Source organism: Camelina sativa, chromosome 2, assembly GCF_000633955.1.
Source record: "Camelina sativa cultivar DH55 chromosome 2, Cs, whole genome shotgun sequence".
In the NCBI taxonomy this organism is placed as follows: domain Eukaryota; kingdom Viridiplantae; phylum Streptophyta; class Magnoliopsida; order Brassicales; family Brassicaceae; genus Camelina; species Camelina sativa.
In genome coordinates, this window is record NC_025686.1 from 10,449,333 (window position 1) to 10,464,961 (window position 15,629).

General features: G+C 36.6%; 1 protein-coding gene and 2 long non-coding RNA genes across 4 annotated transcripts; 1 reads left to right on the forward strand and 2 right to left on the reverse strand.

The window, feature by feature from the left end:
* LOC104721725 lies at positions 122-2,015 on the reverse strand. 2 transcript variants are annotated; one of them, XR_757077.2, is made up of 2 exons: positions 1,407-2,015; positions 122-734 (listed from the first exon to the last, which is right to left on the reverse strand). It is a non-coding gene; the product is annotated as an uncharacterized LOC104721725 (long non-coding RNA). The 2 variants fall into 2 exon arrangements; XR_757076.2 differs by having other exon boundaries at positions 1,578-1,976.
* Positions 125-1,232, forward strand: LOC109128416. The gene is made up of 2 exons (XR_002034800.1): positions 125-266; positions 365-1,232. It is a non-coding gene; the product is annotated as an uncharacterized LOC109128416 (long non-coding RNA).
* LOC104721733 (DEAD-box ATP-dependent RNA helicase 39) lies at positions 9,617-13,179 on the reverse strand. Its single transcript, XM_010439794.2, has 9 exons — positions 12,511-13,179; positions 12,118-12,213; positions 11,623-11,811; positions 11,386-11,526; positions 11,127-11,267; positions 10,832-10,974; positions 10,606-10,735; positions 10,453-10,501; positions 9,617-10,298 (listed from the first exon to the last, which is right to left on the reverse strand). The coding sequence occupies exons 1-9, from the start codon at positions 13,027-13,029 to the stop codon at positions 9,847-9,849; spliced, it is 1,860 nt and encodes a 619-aa protein (XP_010438096.1). The 5' UTR covers positions 13,030-13,179; the 3' UTR covers positions 9,617-9,846.

Here is a 15,629-nt window from a genome sequence, read left to right on the forward strand (position 1 = left end):
TGTCTATATGGGCCTTTGTGCAGCCAAAACTTTTAAATTGGGTATTTTTACCCGTACTTATAGGATTAGGCTTTTCTGATGGACAAAATAACGAGTATACCCTCCTTGTCGAGGACAACCGTGATCCAATCTGATTTTCTGAGCTTTTCTGAACTTTTTGTTTTGTTTTGTTCATACGGTGATACAATCTGATTTTCCAGCGACAATTCTTAATTTTTAATAAAGAAAACTAAACCCTAATAGGATACAATCTAGTGAACCCAAAGGTACCAATTAAAACTTCCAATTCATCTTCACATCTAAACCAAATTAGAAAATTACATGTATACAATTGATAAAGAGAATGGCTACAAGAACTATGTAGGTTGGATCCGAAGAAGATGATTGAAGCGTTTAACAGCGATGAAGCCACCATTATCAAGGCGAGGCTCACAGTCGTCATCGCCGCTGTTCATAAAGTCGAGATTGAAATTTAGTCATTTTGTAAATTAAGATCTTAGCACCAACTTCTACTGCTTTCTTCTCACCACCGGTCCACCACACAAACCGCCGTTATCACTGGATCTCATCATCACCACCGTCTCATTTTCAACGTCGTCTTTTCGTATCTCTCCTCGTCGTCACCGGATCTCACCGTCGTCATCGGATTTTACCATCGTTACCGAATCTTATGATCGTTACTACTTTCGGGTTCACTTGATTTCATCATCCTCACATTCACCAGATTCCATAACCTTCACCATCATCTCCACAAATCATTGTTGACCACAAATCGTTGTTGATATCACATAGTATAAGTTTTGTTTAGGTTGAACAATCGAAGAAAGAAAATTGAGGACAAAATTGTCTTTGTACAATCTAAAAAAGCCTAAATCTATAAGTATGGATAGAAAGTCTTTATCCTACAATACTCATGAAAAAAAATGCCAATCTCATAATTAACTCCATATAAAATACCACAGCCATGAGTTTTTAAAAAAATGTCTCCCAAATTGAAAGTTATCAATTTCGGGAGTCCTAGGCTAGGACTCCTAGCCATTGCAAGTTGCTTCTAGAAATCCTAACTATTTCATATAAGATGTAAATTATTTAATAGAATCACTGGCCACAAACTTCACTTAAGATGCATCAGATCAGATCAATAACTCAGGCTAGATTCTTTATTTAATATGCAATTTTTGTTTCCAAAAACCCAAGAAATTATTGCAAACGATGAAAAAAAAAAAAAAAAACTGAAACATCCGTATGTATAAATCCCTGAATTTTCTGAGATCCCCAAATTTTGTGAGACTAAATTTTGAAAATTAATTCTCAGATTAAACCGGAGTTAACAAAGGAGAAACACATCAATCCAATGAACTCCTCAATATGATTACGAAAACGAAAAAAGAAAAAAAAAAACAAACCTTACACTATCGTGGATAGGTCTTAAGAGTCCCCAGCTAAATCATGTTACAAATATATTGCGACTCAAAGACTATAATCTAATAAAATACTTTGAGAAACCATTGATGTGTATCATTTTCAATCTGAGAGTATATAGAGAGAGATATATAGAGAGAGGGTTGAGCTATTACCGCACAAGGGAATAAACAAAAGAGAAAACCTTCTTCTCTTGCCCATTGTTATTGACATCTTCGTTTGACCTACATATAGATTTTGATGAACATTTGCCTTTGGGGCCATAAGATCAACAAGATACTTCAAGAAAGCCTAGAACACACACACACACATATATATAATGAACTTAACATATGGGTATGCTTTTGAAGCCGTAAGACATGAAATACCACATAACCATGAAAAAAACTGTATGTTATGTCGTAGAAACCCTAATTGTTTCGTAGTAGAAGTTATTAAAAGATACGCAGTAGCCAAAGAAGTTGTTGTATTCATCAATGAGACGAGAGAGTACATATATAACAAGAGAAATAACAAACCTCTAAGATATAGGAGAATCTATCTAAGTACAACCTCCAAGATACGTAAAACAAATATACGAATATACTTCCGTAACTAAAGCTCAACTAACTCCAATAGTTATAAATATCTAAAGCATCAAATCAGATAAATCATGCTAGATTCTACATTTAATACGATGTATTTCAGAAAACCCAAAGAAAAAGACATAACCTGAAACATCGTGCATAGGTTTTATCAACCACTAGAAAAAACATCCAACCTTTGCATAAAACCCCTAAATTTGCTGAGTTTCTAGATCCAACCTTTGCAAAATTGTGAAACAAAATTTTGAAAACCCAATTAGGACTCTACCGAAAGTAACAAAAGAGATACACATAGCATCTTAGAATCTCTAAATCTTCTGATTACGATTANCCCCCCTCAAGCTGGAGCATACAGATTATGTATACCCAGCTTGTGTCTGAAACGCCAGAAACCATATTGACCAATTGGTTTTGTAAAGATATCAGCGAGCTGATAAGTTGTATTGACATGATGCAACACAATATTCCGAGTTAGCACTTCATCCCTCACAAAGTGACAATCATTCTCTATGTGCTTCGTTCTCTCATGAAATACCGGGTTTGTCGCTATGTGTATGGCGGATTTGCTATCACAGAGAACAATCATTGGTCGAGTATGATGCACTCCCAACGACAGTAACATCCGCTTCAACCACTTCAATTCTTGAACAAGATCAGCCATCGCACGATACTCTGATTCAGCTGAGGACCTGCTGACCGTCTTCTGTTTCTTGGTTTTCCAGGAAATTGGTGATTCCCCAAACTGAACAAAATAACCAGTAACAGAACGTCTAGTGGATTTACACCTTGACCAATCTGCATCACACCATCCCGTGACCTGATTCCTTGTAGTAGCCCGTAACAATATGCCTTGACCAGGATCCGATTTCAAATACTTAATTACGCGTAGAGCTGCCTGCCAGTGATCCTCTCGTGGTTCTTGCATAAACTGTGCTAAGACATGAACCGAGAAAGCAAGATCTGGTCTTGTAACACCCAGATAAATCAGTCTGCCTAATAACCGTCTGTATGGTTTAGGATCTTCAAGCAGCTTCGATGTGTTAAACGCTAGACCATGGTTCTCCTCTAAAGGAAAGTCAACTGGTTTAGCGCCTAGATAACCCGTTTCCGAGATAATGTCTAGAGCGTACTTCCTTTGGCACAAATAGAAACCACTAGCATTCCTGGCTACCTCAATCCCCAAAAAATATTTCAAATGACCCAAATCCTTCATATGAAACCTTGTGGATAGATATTGTTTGAAACTATTCGTAGCTTTCTCGCAACTGCCAGTAATGATTAGATCATCCACATAAACAAGAATGTGAATTCTAGTGGAACCTCTCTCATATGTGAACAAAGAATAATCTCCCAACGCTTGAACAAAACCGTAATCTAGTAAAGCACTTGACAACTTGGAAAACCAACATCTAGGAGCTTGTCTGAGACCATAAAGAGATTTCCTTAGTCTACATACCTTTGTTTGATCTGCAGTCTGATATCCTGGAGGCAACCGCATGTATACTTCTTCCTCTAGGTCTCCATGCAAAAAAGCATTATGGACATCCATTTGATGAACCACCCAACCTTTTTTTGCAGCTATATCCAGGAAAAGCCTGACTGTTCCCATTTTTGCAACTGGTGAGAAAGTTTCACTGTAGTCGACTCCCTCAATCTGTCTGTTCCCCATCGCTACCAACCGGGCTTTGTATCTTTCCACTGTTCCATCTGATTTAAATTTCACTTTGAAAACCCAATGACATCCGATTGCAGTCTTACCCGGCGGTAAATCTTCAATTGTAAAAGTATTATTCTCCTCCAAGGCATCATATTCTGACCCTACAGCCCTTCTCCATCGTTCGTCAGTCATAGCAGCTTTAAACGATTTCGGCTCCATTTCAGACATCACATCAGCAATATATGCGACATGTGACTCTAAAAATCGTTGGTCCCCATCGTGATTCTCTATCGGATAAGTAACAACACAATTCGCTTCATCAGTTGGTCGCTTAGCTGATTTTCGCACAACATAATCTTTTAATTTTACCGACTGTGTCTTTTTCCGCTGACCTTTACCCAGCTGCAATTGAATCTGTGGCTCTGCATCGGACGGTCATGACGAAGACGACGCAGCAAGCCGAGTGGGCTCAGCATTGACAACCTCAGTTCTTGGCATTGGTTCAGGCCCAAGTGGTAACAAAGGCACATTTACGGATTCAGGAACAACTACGGGCCGCACCTGTTGGACCACCTCATCATCCAAAACCATACCTTCGCAAATCGGAGCCCATAAAAGCTGTCCTTCGTCGTCATCATCAACCAGTAGCAAGGATGTTTCCGGTGAAAACGGGAACTTCTTTTCAGAAAAAACTACATCCCGTGAAACAAAGAACTCCTCTTTATCCATATCATATAGTCTCCAACCCTTCATTTCATGTGGATAACCCATGAAAGCACACTTTCTGCTTCTTGATTCAAATTTATCTCCTCCATGTTTGTGATTATGAGCATAACACAAACTGCCAAAAACTCTGAGATGATTGTAAGACGGTGGTTTGTTGAAAATCCTCTCAAAAGGTGTAATATTCCCAATTACCGACGAAGGTGTTCGATTTATCAAATATCCGGCAGTCAACACACACTCTCCCCAAAATTGAATGGGAAGATTAGCTTGAAACCGCAGAGCTCTTGCAACATTTAGTATATGCCTGTGTTTCCTCTCTACTCTTCCATTTTGTTGAGATGTTGAGACACATGAAGTCTCATGTAACACTCCTTGACTCTCGAAGAATTGTGTTAGTGAAACAAATTCCGAGCCATTGTCACTTCTTATACATTTTACCTCTGTGTTGAACTGGCGTTTGGCGAGAGCAAAGAAATTCTTTAAACGAGTTGAAGCTTCACCTTTGTCATTCAACAAATAAAGCCAAACCCCTCTAGAATAGTCATCAACAATTGTTAAGAAAAACCTTGCTCCAGAATGAGAAGGAGTGTGATACGGACCCCAAATATCAACATGAATCAACTCAAACAACTTTGAAGTTTTATTCAAACTTTGTGGAAAACTGTCTCGAGTTTGTTTTGCTCTAAGACATACATCACATGTTTTATTCAAACTAGCTACTGAATCAGAATGAGAAACAAACGGAAGCAATCCCACAACATGTGCAGACGGATGACCCATTCTATTGTGCCAAAGTCCCAAGTCTTCCTCACTCCTGGTCGTGACAGCAGCAGCGAGTTCCATACCACACAAGTGAAAAGTGACACCACCTCTCCTACCAGCTCCAATCACCATCCTCGAAGGTCGGTCCTGAACAATTAGGAAATTGTCAGCCATTTGAACAACACACTTGTTTTCATCCATTAACTGTCCGAAAGAGATCAAATCGGACTGAAAACCTTCCACAAAGTAAACTGACTGTAACACCAAATGAGAACCAACCCGAACTGAACCCTCTTTACGTGAAACTCTTTCACGTCCATCAGCCAAAATAATCAAAACCGGTGGCATGTCTCTCAAATCAGATAAACTATCATATCTACCAGTTAAATGATGAGATGCTCCTGTATCCATTACCCAATTAGGAAGAGAAGACTTACCAGAAGATTTCTCAACAGGGGCATCCTTGCTTGTTCCAGCTGCATTGAGGAGAGTCTTTAGTGCCGTCCATTGTTGATCTGATAACCCAGTGACACCATCGCGATCCTTGTCAGTGAAGACATGGTTCGCCTTTTCTGCACCAGCTTGTTCCAGGTTTGGGACACTCACACGGTTTGCATAAACCTGACCACGTCCCCTGCCAGCACCAACACTGCCTCCACGACCCTTGCCTTGTAGTGTACATCCTTTCGGCCTATCACCCCACCATTCAGGGTACCCAATCACCGCTTAGCAGTTTTCCGCAATGTGACCAAAACGGTTGCACAGCTTGCAAACACCTGCCTTTTCCTTGTCATCCAACCGGAATTTTGGCTTTGTGTGAACAGCAAAGGAGACAACTTCAGGTTTTTCTTCTCCACTGATCCGCAAATCTTCCTCCTGTCGAACAATGTTGTAAACCTCCTCAAGAGGCTGAACAGGAACGCGTGCAACCAGACTTGATCGTACAGCGCGAAAGTGGTCATAAAGGCCACATAAGAACTGATGCACCTTGTCCTCCTCACGATCAGTCTCTTGTGCCGTGCCTAGATCACATGTACACTTGCCACATTTACAAGTGTGTATGGGACGATACGCAGCCAGACTGTCCCATATGCGAGTCAGTTTTCCATAGTAAGCCTCAATTGCAAGTCCTCTCTGCTTGCAACAAGCTAACTCAGATTTGATTTGTTGAATGCGAGACCCATTCATGACAGCAAATCGTTTCTTCAGATAGTCCCAAAGATCTTTAGCAACCTCTCTGTGTGAGATTGTTGATCTCAACTGTGGTTCAATACTCATCTTGATCCAAGACACGATCAAAGCTTGTATTGTCCACCAATCCTCCAAATCAGAGGAACCTTCTGCAGGTCGAGCAATCGAGCCATCCAGAAAGCCAAATTTCTTGCGTGACGTCAACGCCGTCTTCATACCGCAAGCCCATTCATCATAATTCGTTCCCTTCAGAAGCGGATGAGAAATCACAGCTCCTGGATTGTCAGCCGAGGTCAGATCATATGGTGAGATTGTTCTTCTCACCTCCACAGTCGCAGTGGCAGTCGCCGTCGTCGGAGTCGAAGTCATTGTTTCAATCAGAAAAAAAAATCAGAACTCTTTCAAGGTATTGTCTGGCTCTGATACCATAAAAGATACGCAGTAGCCAAAGAAGTTGTTGTATTCATCAATGAGACGAGAGAGTACATATATAACAAGAGAAATAACAGACCTCTAAGATATAGGAGAATCTATCTAAGTACAACCTCCAAGATACGTAAAACAAATATACGAATATACTTCCGTAACTAAAGCTCAACTAACTCCAATAGTTATAAATATCTAAAGCATCAAATCAGATAAATCATGCTAGATTCTACATTTAATACGATGTATTTCAGAAAACCCAAAGAAAAAGACATAACCTGAAACATCGTGCATAGGTTTTATCAACCACTAGAAAAAACATCCAACCTTTGCATAAAACCCCTAAATTTGCTGAGTTTCTAGATCCAACCTTTGCAAAATTGTGAAACAAAATTTTGAAAACCCAATTAGGACTCTACCGAAAGTAACAAAAGAGATACACATAGCATCTTAGAATCTCTAAATCTTCTGATTACGATTAACAAAAATAAAAAACGAAATCCTGGTCTTAGAATCCCAAAACCTTCTGATTTGTTTGTACCGGAGTAAGCACAATACTAATAAACAAGATTTTAGGGGAAGAACGGAGCAAATCCTTTTATTAAGGAGAAATGAGGTCGTCACTTACAAAGTGTCAAGATAATGTTCGTCAGCCTACAAGCAAGCTGACGACCAGAAAAAATGACAATCTCTGAAGCATAAACGAGTTACACAGAAGGTAATAACTTGGTTTTCGATGCAAAGTATTGCTCTTGGGTAATGTCTCGGGGTCAGGATGGTGATCCCAATAAATGCCCTCTACTTTTATAGGCAGCTGTTGACCTAGGGTTATCTAGGGTTCCCACACAAATTTCTAAGATTGCCCTCTACGAAGCTTAGTGGGCTTTCTTTTAACTTGTCGGGCCGAAATTTCAGTTTAATATGTTTAACAGATTTTGTTGGGCCGAGTGGCATATAGGGGCAAAGCCCACATCCAACATGATTCTGCTAGAGATCTTTCAGATCATGTATGTATTGTGATTCAAAGACATCTAATCAACTACTTTGAGAAAACCTTTGATATATATATAATTTTATTCTGAGAGAGATAGAGAGAGATACATATAGATAGAGATAGAGATAGAGATAAAGATAGAGATAGAGAAAGAGAAATAGTGATAGAGATATAGATAGAGATAGAGATAAAGATAAAGATAGAGATAGTGATAATGATAGAGATCTAGATAGACATAGAGATAGTGATAGAGATAGAGTTAGAAGGAGAGAGAGGAGAACTTACAAGATAAGCTTTCCTATTTGAGTCACAGCAGATAAAAAGGACAGAAGTAAAAGTGTTGTCAAAACAATTGACACCTATAAATTTAACTTTTGTATATAAGGCCAAAATCTGAAGCCCAGTCCATAAATCCAATCTATGAAAGATAGCAGATTCATTTTTGGATATACAAATCCGATCCAAAAGAAATGGCTTTTGGACATATAAAATTTTTTAGGCTGATTTGAACTTTATTCAGACTAGGCTGAAAAACACGAAAATATCCAATATGACATAAGAATTTTTGCCAAAAGGTTTATATAAAATTAAACTATATATGTCATATGTATAAAATATTTTAAAAGCTTGATTTACATTAACAATTACAATTACATAAACTGCTATTTATCTGATATTTAACGTTTTAAGCTTAACGTAATAGTGCTAAGACTTAATGAGTGACATGTTTATAAAAAATTCAGATTAATATCAAAAATGTTTATAGAAAATTCAGATTAATATCAAAAATATGTTTTCTCGATATAATAATTATCGAGAATATATGTATATTATATTGTTTTAAGCTGTTTGGAGTGGTGGGGTGCGCCAAAAGTCTTTGCAGTCGCATACCCTAGCGCTCAAGAACCCAAACAGTGAACTGCCATAACGGGCTCTCCCCCTAAAAAAAATAGAGTTAATATCAAGTGGGACAGTGTCCTCACATAATAGATATTAAACGCATAAGAACATATACTACACTTGATCTTAGCCAAAAGGCCGAGAAAGATATGATTTGGATTGTCTTACTCGTTTCCTTTTTATTTTTTTTGGTAGGCTCTCGCTTCCTTTTTATAGCTCCAACATTGGTCTTCTCTTCCTATTACTTGTCAATGTGAGATAATTCTCCTTTTTAAGATGAAGCAAAACTCCACCTTCCCATACTCGTTTCTTGTAAATAATTAGTAATTAACATATATATTTTTATTGATAGAAACTTGCAATCGGTTTCAAATTACCAACCAGGCTCTGGATTGTTGGGTTTTGAACTCAAGAATTGATGGGGGTTGTTTTAAAACCCTTCCAAAAACAGGCGTATGCCGTATAGCAGGGAGAGAACACGGTATTCTTTAGTAAAAGGCGAAAGAATAGTTCGCTTTGTGCTCACCGCACGGCTCCGTATCTCGTTAAAAACTCACACGAGAAATTTATATACGAAGTGTACCTGAATCTACGTTTTGCATCTTGACGATGTGGGACAAAACACAACGGCTACGAAACCCAAAAATAAAAACGTAAAAAGGGGAACCTCTCAGACCGCCATTGCGAAACAATCCTCTACAGCTCCAGAAACTCTAAAGAGAGTCGTAGCCGCCAATCACGCTCTCATCGCATGAGTCATACATGGCTCATCCACCCGGGTTAGACGCCCATCGTCTCCTTAATTAGAACTCAAAGACAGAGGCGCGAGCCTCCTTTTCAGACTCGTCACTAATCATGTCTCACCATTTCTTTTGTTTGATTTTTTTGAGCAATTAATTCGTCATTGCACACTCCACGCCATATTTTTGTTTTGTATAAATTAACCATTCTACCTCTTAAGACGATTATTATGTTACAACTGACCATAGATGTCATATACAGCCAAAAGTTTATATGAGTTTCAAAAGTGAATTTCTTCTATCGATTACAAACTGCATAAAAGAAGAAAGAAAATATGATGATCTCCCAAGATGATATATTTCGAACCGCTTTTGTAATCATAATCCAAAGATAATTCACTTTCACCACTGACGTCAACTTTCCCGAAGTTTCCAGAATGTAAATCAAGAGGCTCTTGCCGAAGAAGACTTCCCCCTAAACCCAACAACACTTAGTTTCTTTCCTGGTCTTCTATCTGAACCTGTCTTTCCCCTCGCAGCAATCGATCTGGATCCAACCGTTTTTAATATTTTTCTTTTCGGCTTTGAAGATTTCTCTGGAGGAGATGATGCTTTTCTGGGTTTGGAAAACGAACTTGACTTTCTCACAGGTGTCTTCCCACCTGTTGATCTTGCAGGAGAAGAAGATGCCGGTTTGTCTCTGCTATTTCGTTGCTTGCTCACTTCTCTGATCTGCTTAACGCTTCTTCCTTTCTCTTGAGTGATTTGGCTTCTTGCAGCGTCTCTCCTCACATTATCAGTGGTGAGTGCTTCCAAGCTCTCATTGTTTCTCATGGCTTCTTCGATTCTTCCTGCTAGCATTTGGTCCTTCCTGCTCACTAGACTTGTCACTTTTCCTGTAAAGAGACAATTATTCAGTTTTGGTTTTCACTCGGTTTCGATATATCATAAACAAAAAATCTGAAAACTGGATTTGGCACCCTAGCTGAAACCATCTGAAAATACGAGGAGGAGTCTTAACAAGTGATAATCTAGACGTAGGAAACAAACCTTTAGCACCCATCCGAGCTGTTCTTCCGGTACGATGGAGGTAGTCAATCTAGGGAATTCAAGTTCGAATAAAATTAAGGTGTCAAGAAGAGTGGATCAACAAGTAAAGAGAAGAAAGGGTTATAGACAGGAACATTTGGCCAAGATACTTACGGAGTTCTTTGGGAAATCAAACATGACTACATGATCAACGTCGAGGTCCAGACCCCTAGCAGCCAAATCCGTGCACACCAGCGTGGGACAGTCACCTTCTTCGTCCTTGAATTTTTTCAAATTCTCAACCCTGTATAGATGAGTACAAACCAATTTTACACCTTAATTAAGCAATTCATTCCTTGAGAAATGGATTCTGTATTAGGCGAAGTTGTTTTAGTCTTACCTCTGTTCTGCTGGAACTTCACCGTGATAGTTTACAGTTGAGATCTGGTTTTCAGAAAGAAAGTGATCAACAGCGCGACTGGAGTTCAACGTGTTACAAAAGACCATCACCTTGCTCCCTTTGGCTAAGCTAGGTTCAAGAACCTGCATTATCATCAAAGCATAAGTAATATATAAGTACCGTAGGCGCATACCAGAAAGAATGTACATGTAATTTAGACACATTTGCACCCAAACAAGAACTCTAACATGTCTGATTGGCCTTCAAAGATCAGAATCTCAATTATGCATTTTACCTGTAGAAGTGCTTCTAACTTATCTTCACCACCTGAAAGCTTGATGAAGTCATGGCGAGCGTTGGCTATCTTTTTATGCAGTGTTGATGTTCGCAAATGCTCTATCCCTTGAAACTCCTCATCAACTAACTTCTGAACAGCCTGAAAACTCACAGTTTCATTCACTACCTTAATATCTGAAGTTCCAAATGCATGGAGCAACGAGTTTATAAATAATGATAATAGCAAAGAAATGGGCAAGCTTGTAACATGTGTATACCGTTGTCATAGTAGCAGTCACTAAGACTGTTTGAAATCCTTGGTCATTTGTTTTTAATGCACGCTGATTCAGTGGGGCAAGGAATTTACGAATCTCAGGACCAAAGCCACGATCAAACATAGTGTCTGCCTCATCCAGCACCTGCGTACAAAGATTCCCATTGTTTGTCGTTTCATGTAGATCCAAAACCATAATATATAATGGAACATAATGTCAAGATCCCAAAGTGAAGCGTACCAAATATGCGATATCTCCATAGACCATGTTTCCTTCTTCGATATGCTGAAGAATCCTACCAGGGGTTCCAACAACCATGTCTATTGCATTGTTCAAAGAATCCTCCTGTGGTCTTATCCGAGAACCACCACTAACCAATATAGATCTAAACCTCGCGTGATGGCTTATGGACTTTGCCACACGGTACACCTAATGCAGATTCCTTAGTTAGTTTTACTTTTTCATTTCTCTGTCTAAAAACAGAAATGATATATAACAAACTAGCACAAAATGCTATAAACACATATTAAACCATCAATTTTACGACCATCCTATAAGAAGGCAGCCAAGACTTTCTTGGAAATAAAGATTCCAACTTTTTATTTTCTTGGCACTTGTAAAATCTGTTTGTTTAGGTACACATTTACAAGTGCTAACAAACTGCTAATACCTGAATTTATCCAAAACAGTAACTAATCTTGGTAAAGACACAAAAAAAAAAACGCACAAGAGTACCTGCTCAGATAATTCTCTTGTGGGACAAAGAACAACAGTCCTCGGACGCCTAGGTTTCGTTTTTTTACCAAGTGTTGCTTCATCTTCTCTCATCAGCTACAAAAATCAAATAAAAACAACTTAAACCGCCATATCGAAACAACAATTTCGAATTTCTAATACAGTAGTCCCCGAAACTCAACGTAACATCAAAAACAATAGAGCTATATACACTATGAAACAAAGAAACAAACCAAATCAATACATAATAAGGCTACATATAACAAAATTAGTCCTAAATTGTTTCACTTTCAGACCAAAACAAAATGTATCCGACTAGCAAACAAATCAATTCAAGAGCCAAACACTATAATGTATGCAGCAACATTCAACTACAAAGCTCACTAGGCACACCTGAACTATAGGCAGCAAGTAAGCAAGAGTCTTGCCAGAACCAGTATGCGAACCCAATACAACGCTCTTACGTTCCATAACAGCAGGTATACCAATACACTGAATCTCAGTAGGAACCTCAATGTTCAACTCTTGTAAAGCTCCCATCACTTCCTCACTTAACCCAAGCTCCTCAAAATTCTCAAATAACTTCCTACTCTTCTTTCTATTAATGCTATCTTCATCTACACCAACAACACTACTCGGTCTCTGCTGTGGTGGTTTCGCTGATTCCTTCAAATGCCTAAGCCTAAGCCTCTCTAGCAAGATCGTGTGTTTCAATTGATCCGGATCTGCAGCATTCGTCTCCGACGTCGGAGCGGTGGTTGCGGCGGCGGCGCATAGAGGACGAAAAGCGTGGTGGAATCTAGAGGGAGGTTTGTGGAGGCGGAGAAATGGGAAAACGTGAGGTATTTTGGAGAAAGTGAAGCGTGATGAAGAGAGAGATAAAGATAGGATTGTTCTCGAAGCTCCTACCATAGCTTTCGCGCGTGTTCTTTTTTACTGTAGTATCAGGTTCAGGAGAAGGGAGGGAGATTGAGAGAGGTTTATCGGAAGGTTTATGAAGTGTTGTTGTTGTTCATGGAGGTCGTCATTTTTGGTATTAGCGAAGGGGAGGAAGAAGAAGAAGATAGGTTTTTTTTGCAAGTGGAGTGTAATAGTAACAGATCAAAAGCCTTTTAAGGCCCATTCATAGTCCTTATTGGCCCGTTTTATAAATTCTACGCAAACACAGTTGTTGCACCTAGAAGGCTAGAAGCAATTTCATGTAAAGAAAATAAATAGAAACTAGGTACTAACCCGCATAAAACCGCGGATTGAACTTTTTTTTAATGAAAATTTGTAATAATTAATTTTGTTATTATATTATATATAATGGTTTATGATTAAAAATTCGGTTTGTTTATATTAAAATTTTTATATTTTATAAATGTATATTGAAAATCTGTCAATAAAACATTTGCATAATGAATAAAATTGTTTAAATTAAACGCAATTTTTGGTATAGTTGTGAAGTAAGTAAAAAGATATAACTAACATGTAAAAAAAGCAACTAAATATAGCTAGTGAATGTTTTAAAATAGCTTTTTAAAATATATAAGATACTATATCTATATCTTTTATTTTTTTTTTATTTACTAATTTTTAAAATCTAAGCAAACTATCATATATTTTATTTGATTAGATTTTTGATAAAATATTAACCTGTGCTGGAAAAGTCTTTTTGATAAAATTTGTGGTTATATAGATTTTATTCGATTAGATTTTTAAAATCTTAGCTGTTAATTTTTTTTAAGGACAAATTAGTTTTGATTCTAATAGATTTTTTTTTTTTACTTTTCTATAATTTATTTTATTTTATGTGTCCCCAATTTTCGTTTTTAATTAATTATATTTATTTAATTAATTAGTTAATCTTAATTTTTTTTATAATGGCAATTGAATGTAATTTTTTTACACATTTTAAGATTAGTTTCATATTTGTACTTCTCAATTAATATAGTAGGATACTACATTATACGTATATCTTTTGGTTGGGTTTTTAACAATTACTTTGTATTTTATTGGGAAAATAAAAAAGACAAATACCTTAAAATACTACTAAACTAAGTTTTTGTTTTAAAAATGGAAAAAATGTATTTTAGCACACTCTTACAAAACTTATTTACTCCCTAGCACACTTCTCAACCATGACACACTCTTTTTATCCTGTAATGTCTAAAACACCATTGACTAAACACTCTCTTTATAACCAATTCATTCTTTTTTTAAGACACCTTTTTACTCACACACTTTTATTCTTTTTTTTTCCTTTTTCTTTTAACTCTAATAAAACATCCAAATATTAAAAATAAAAACACATTTCACCACTTAAATTTCAAAGAAAATTCCATATGGGAAATTTAAGTGGATATGTTATTATGGATATTATTATGTATATTTAAATTAATAGTAATTGCTTTTATATCTACCAAACTAGTGTATTAATTAAAAAATATAAGTCTAACGATAATCTTAAAAATATGTTATCCATAAAAATCCAAGTTGACGTCAAAAACGATGTTTCAATAATAATTAGTCCATATTAAAACAACAAGGAAATTGGATTAAGATACAAATACAATCCGCTCCATATAAATTAATGGATCCCAATTTTGTAAAGAATGTTGGCCACATAAACAATATATAATCGACACCATTAGAGAAACATTCTTATTGGAAACAAAATATTAATAAGGCATTATTATGTTAATTAGGCATTTTTATGTATCCACAAAAAAAATATTCACAAAAACGTATCCACAAATAAGTATCCATAAAAAAGTATCCACAAATAAGAATCTAAATAATAATTTACAAATATTCAACTATAATTGGATGATATATAATATAATTATTCATTTTATATATAGTAAAATGGATCTTAAAATGTAGAAAAAATAAAATTATAATGAATCATAACAACAAAATTGAAAATATATGCCATAATAATTAAATAAAATGATTACAAAGAGAGAAAGAGATAAAAAAAAAGAAAAGAAAAATATAAAGAAAAAAGTGAAGAATAGAAAAAAGTGGACAATTCTAGTTAACACTTGGTTAGAGAGTTTCAATCTTTCTGTTTTTCCAAGTGTTTCTAGCACAAAAACAAGTGATATAATTCTCAAATCTTTCTTTATCAATTAAGAACAACATCAATGAATATGGAAATGTATAAAGAATCTAATACAAGGAGTCAAAAATTCTTCAGTTTCATATTTTATAGTAAAAAAATTCAGATTTGGCTACATTTGTTAAAATTGGTATGAAATTAAATTTATGATTATGATTTATGATCTAAAGTTTAGGATCTAGGGTTTAGGGTTTAGGGCTTAGAGGTTTATGGTTTAGGATTTAGTATAGGATAATGAACGATTTCATGTTTAGGTTTTTAGTGGATATAATGAGGTTTAAATTGTTTGATAGTTAACAATGATTATTCCACCAAAATACAAGTAGTTTTTAGTGGACGTGTATAACTTATCGTCCATGTGGACTTGATTTTATGGACATGAAAGATTATCATCTTTTGATAGTTA